Genomic DNA, 5,950 nt, shown 5'->3' on the forward strand with positions numbered 1-5,950 from the left:
TTTTTTTTTTTTTGATTAAAAGTTCAACTATTTTTGGTTAAAAATTCTCTTCTTTGTTGAAAATTAGATTTTTCGTAGAAACTTCGATTTTTTGGGTTGAAAATTCAACTGTTTTGTAGAAAGTTCCTATTTTTTGTTTGATTTAACATTAAAATATTTTTGGTTGAAACATCAATATTGCATTTTTATTGAGAAGTCATCTTTCTTGGCTGTAAATTCAACTATTAGGTTCCAAATGTACTTTTTTGTTAAAAATTAAAAAATTTTTTGTAGAAAATTCAACCACAGGGTCAGGATTATTTTTTGGTGAATAATTCGTATTTTTAGGTCAAAAATTAAACTATTTGGTAGAAAATGTTCTTCTTTGTTGAAAACGAAGTTCTTTGCAGGCAGTTCGCTTTTTTGCGTTAAACATTCAAATATTTTGGTTAAAAATTCGTCTTTGGTTTGAAAATTCATTTTTTTTTTGCTTAAAATTCAACTCTTTGGTGGATTCATTAACTTTTTTCTTTAAAGAATTCATCTTCTTTGGTTGTAAATTCAACTATTGGGTTGAAATTGCCTTTTTTAGTGAAAATATATATGTTTGGTCAAAATTCAACTATCTGGGCCATAATTATCTTATTTGTGGAAAATTCATATTTTTGTGTCGGAAATTCTAATTTTTGGTTGAAAATATTATTTTTTTGTAGAAAATTCGTTTTTTGGGTTAAAAATTTAACTATTTTGGTTGAAAATTGGACTGTTTTATTGAAAATTCAATTGCGTTGGTTTAAAATTCATTTATTCCGTTAAAATTGAATTTTTTTGTTGTAAATTTATATTTTTGGGTAGAAAATTCCATTGTTTTGTATAAATTTTATTTTGTTTGAATTGATTTTTTTTTGTTTACAATTCAAATATTTTTTTCTTTTGAAATACCAAATAATAAATTTTTGGTTGAGAAATTATATTTTTGGTTGAAAATTCAATTTATGGGTCCTAGGAAATTGTAAATAGAAAGACAAAATTAATTTCCAGATCGTTTCCAAATTTAATTCGATATGGTACCCACATTATATTTAAAAAATACATATTCCCCTATTTCCGCCAAAAATCACCAAACGATAAAAATAAATTTAACTTTAAGGATTGACAATAATTTTTTTTAACCACAAAAATGTTTTTAATTTCCCGAAAAGGAATTGCAATCCTAATCAACCTGAAAAGTCCGCATTTGTGATTCGTAAAATTTAATTCTTTTCACTAGAAAATATATATGTGAATATTTATTCAGAATTTATATGGATTCACTGTTTTTGATTTTTTTGAAATTGAAATTAGAGTGGTTAGGCCTTTTTCTGAAAAAAATTGCTTCAATTTCAAATAACAAAAATATTGATGAAAAAAGTAATTTCCATATTCTACTATTAAATTTAGGCGCCTTAGGTGGAGAAGCAATGCGTTTAAGTAGGAGTGTAATTCAAGATATTGTTGGATCCTTTCCTGGAATTGATGAAGCAATGAGTTATGCAGAAGTTATGAAGTGAGAATTCATTTTATTATTCATTGCACGACGAGAAAGATACTTAAATTATATTGAGCGAAAAATAACGTTTAAATATTTGTTTCTAGATTAGTTAAAGGTATGAATTTTTCGGTCGTTGTTTTTGACACTGCTCCAACGGGTCACACTCTGAGGTTACTCTCATTTCCACAAGTTGTCGAGAAAGGTTTAGGGAAATTAATGCGACTACGAATGAAAATCAGTCCCTTCATTACCCAGGTAAGAGCATAACTTTTACATTTTTTTGTTGAAAATTGATATTTTTTTCGATGAAAATTCAACTATTTCTTGAAAATTTCTTTTTTATTTAAAAATTTATGTTTTCTTGTGATAAAATCGTCTTTTTTTATAAAAAATTAATCTTCTTATTTGGAAATTATTTTTTTTTTTTTGGGTAAAAATTAAATTGTTTTACTGAAGATTTAAGTATTCCAGCTAAATATTCATCGTTTCAATTGAAAATTCTTGTTTTTGGTTTGAAATGAATTTTTTTTATTGAAAATTCAATTATTTCATTTTTGGTTGAAAAATAAGTTTTTTAGCTAAATATTGTATTTTTTGTTGAAAATAATCTTATTGATTGAAAAGTAAACTGCTTGGTCGGATGTTAAATTTGTTGGTAACTATTCCATTTTCCTATAACTATTCCATGGTAACTATTCAATTTTTTTTATTTAATTAAACTTTTTTGGTTGAAAATTCAACTATATGTTGAAGTATTTCAGTTGAAAATTCATGTATAATGTATATTGTAGAAAAATTGTATTTTTTATTGACAGAAAATTAATCTTTATTTTCGAAATTCATCTTTTTTATTCAAATTTAAATATTTCAGTTCAATATTCATCATTTTAATTGAAAATTATTTCTTTTTTGTTAAAAATGAATTTTTTAATTAAAAATTTAATTATTTATTTTTTAGTTAAAATTGTATTTTGTGCTGAAAAATAATCTTTTTGATTGAAAATTGAACTACTTGGTCGAATGTTACATTTTTGTGTGCAAATTCATCACTTTTATTGAAAATAAAGTTTTTAAAATGAAAATTGAAATATTCCATTTTTTTTGTAAAGCAAGCTTTTTTAGTTGAAAATTCAACTATATGTTGGAATATTTTAGTTGAAAATTCATGTATAATGTATATTGTAGAAGAATTGTATTTTTTATTGGCAGAAACTTAATCTTTTAGTTTCGAAATTCATCTTATTTATTAAAAATTTGTAAATTCCAGTTCAATATTCATCATTTTAATTGAAAATTAATTTAGTTTTGGTTAAAAATGAATTTTTTTAATTAAAAATTTAATTATTTCTTTTTTAGTTAAATATTGTATTTTTTGTTGAAAAATAATCTTTTTGATTGAAAATTGAACTACTTGGTAGAATATTACATTTTTTGGTTCAAATTCATCACTTTTGTTGAAAATTAATTTTTTTAAAAATGAAAATTCAACTATATGTTGAAATATTTTATTTGAAAATGCATGTATAATGTATATTCTAGAAAAATTGTATTTTTGATTGTTAGGAAATTAATCTTTTAGTTTCGAAATTCATCTTTTTTATTAAAAATTGGAATATTTCAGTTCAATATTTATCATTTTAATTGGAAATTATTCTTTCTTTTTGTTAAAAATGACTTTTTTTATTAAAAATTTAATTATTTCTTTTTTAGTTAAAAATAATATTTTTTTGTTGAAAAATAATCTTTTTGATTGAAAATGGAACTACTTGGTCGAATGCTACATTTTTTGGTCCAAATTCATCAATTTTGTGGAAAATAAAATTTTTGTAATGAAAATTTAACTATTCCATTTTTTTTGTAAATTAAACTTTTTTAGTTGAAAATTCAACTATATGTTGAAATATTTTAGTTGAAAATGCATGTATAATGTATATTGTAGAAGAATTGTATTTCTTATTGGTAGAAAATTAATCTTTTAGTTTTAAAATTTATTTTTGTTATTAAAAATTCGAGTATTCTAGTTAAATATTCATAATTGTATAAATTCATCTTTTTGGTTAAAAATTAATTTTTTTGACAGAAAATTTAACTTTTCCATTTTTGGTGGGAAATTTTCTCCAAATTCATCTTTTTGGTTTAAAATTCAATTATTCAAGTTGCAGATTAATCATTTTCGTTTAAAATTCATCAGTTTTGTTGAAAATTAATTTTTCCTAATGAAAATTTAACTATTTCGTTTTTGATTGAAAATTTATCTTTTTAAGTTGAAAATTCAACTGTTTGTTGAAATTTTCTAATATTTGAAAATTCATGTATAATGTATATTTTAGAAAAATTGTATTAAAAAAAATGTATTTTCTTGTTTCAAAATTGATTTATTTTTTCTTAAAAATTCAAGTATTTCAATTAAGTGTTAATTATTTTAATTGAAAATGTATCCTTTTGGTTGAAAATTTATCTTTTTTAGTTGAAAATTCAACTACATGTTAAAATATTTTAGTTGAAAATTTATGTGTAATGTATATTTTAGAAAAATTGTATTTTTACAATTAATTTTTTAAAATTAAAAATTCAAGTATTCCAGTTAAATATTCATAATGTTAATTGAAAATTTATCCTTTTGGTTGAAAATCAATTTTTTGGGCTGAAAATTCAACTATTCCGTTTTTGATTGAAAATTTATCTTTTTTAGTTGAAAATTCAATTATTTGTTGAAATATTTTAGTTGAAAATTTATGTATAATGTATATTTTAGAAAAATTGTAATTTTTTATTGTTAGAAAATTAATCGTTTGGTTTCGAAATTCATCTTTTTTATTAAAAATTCAAGTATTCCAGTTAAATATTTATCATTTTAATTGAAAATTCATCCTCTTGGTTGAAAATTAATTTTTTGGAGTGAAAATTCAACTATTCCATTTTTAATTGAAAATTATACTTTTTTAGTTGAAAATTTAATTGTATGTTGAAATTTTCTTATATTTGAAAATTCATGTGTAATATATTTTAGAAAAATTATATTTTTTTTTAGAAAATGAATTTTCTGGTTTCAAAATTTATATTTTTTGGTTAAAAATTTAAGTATTTTAGTTAAATGTTCATAATTTTAATTGAAAATTCATTTAAAATATATATTTTAGAAAAATTGTATTTTTTTAGATGTTCAATTTTCTGGTTTGAAAATTAATTTTGTGGACTGAAAATTCAACTATTCCATTTTTGATTGAAAATTGATCTTCTTTAGTTGAAAATTCTGTTCGAATTTTCAATTAGTTAATTCTTTTTTAGTTGAAAATTCAACTATTAGTTTGAGAATTCATAGATCTTGTTAAAAAATCGTATTTTTACATAGAAAGTTAATCTTTATTGTTAAAAACCAAACCATGTGTTTGTAAATTAATTTGTTTTTTGTTTGAAAATGCATAATTTTACTATTTGTTTAAACATAAAATTTTTTGTTAATAATTCATATTTTTTCGGACATTCAACTGTTTCGTTGCAAATTAATTTTCTTAACTAAAAATTTAACTATTCCAGTTAAGGATTTATAATTTTAGTTAAAAATTTATCTTTTTGGTTGAAAGTTGAAGTATTTTAATGAATTTTTGGTTAAAAATTTAACTATTTTGTTGAAAATTCGTTTGTTTTTGTGTAAAATTAATTTTTCTAACTAAAAATGTAATTTTTCCATTTTTTGTTCAAAAAATATTATTTGTTATTTGAAAATTCGTTTTTGTATTGGTATAAAACTGTTTTGGTAAAAAAATACTTTTGTTTCATTGATTAACTGTTATTTTGAGAATTATTTTTTTGTTGTTGTAGAAAATTCAGCTATTTGGTTAAAAATGAACCCGTTAAAAAATCACATTTTCTGTTCAAAATTTCACTAATTTGTTAAAAATTTATATTTTTGCCAGAAATTAAACTATTTAGTTAAAAATTATTTTTTTTTAACTAAAAATTGAACTATTCCAGTTTAAGATTCATACTTTTAGTTGAAAATTTATCTGTTTCATTGAAACTTGAACTATTTTTTCGAAAGTTGATCTTTTGTATTTGAAAATTCAACTACTTCGATAAAAGTTAAACTAATTTTTTTTTTAAATTATTGTTTTAAATGTTCATCTCTTTTAATGCAATTGTAACTATTTTGTTGAAAATTTGTTTTTTTTTTGGTTGAAAATTAATTTGTTTTGAACTAAAAATGTAATTTTTTCATTTTTCGTTGAAAATTGATAATTTTTAGTGGAAAATTCGTATTTTTTGGTAGAAAACAAACCTTTTCGGTTGGAAATATCCTATTTTTTGGTTATAAATGGACTTTTTGGTTGAAAATTGATCTTTTTTACTTGAAAATATAACTCTCTAGCTGAAAAATTAGTTTTTGTTAAAAATGAATTTTTTTTATTAAAAATTTAATTATTTCTTTTTTAGTAAAAT

The 5,950-nt window shown here is 20.7% G+C and overlaps 1 protein-coding gene across 2 annotated transcripts in view; it reads left to right on the top strand.

Moving 5' to 3' along the window:
* The window catches only part of LOC117174830 (ATPase ASNA1 homolog), a 33,157-nt gene that overhangs the window by 15,294 nt on the left and 11,913 nt on the right, over positions 1 to 5,950 (top strand). For both annotated transcript variants that reach the window (XM_033364209.1, XM_033364208.1), the window contains exons 3-4: positions 1,420 to 1,525; positions 1,615 to 1,765. In XM_033364209.1, coding sequence (XP_033220100.1) covers positions 1,420 to 1,525; positions 1,615 to 1,765 — 257 coding nt within the window. The remainder of the gene's footprint in view (positions 1 to 1,419; positions 1,526 to 1,614; positions 1,766 to 5,950) is intronic.

This window comes from Belonocnema kinseyi, chromosome 6 (genome assembly GCF_010883055.1).
Source record: "Belonocnema kinseyi isolate 2016_QV_RU_SX_M_011 chromosome 6, B_treatae_v1, whole genome shotgun sequence".
Taxonomy (NCBI): domain Eukaryota; kingdom Metazoa; phylum Arthropoda; class Insecta; order Hymenoptera; family Cynipidae; genus Belonocnema; species Belonocnema kinseyi.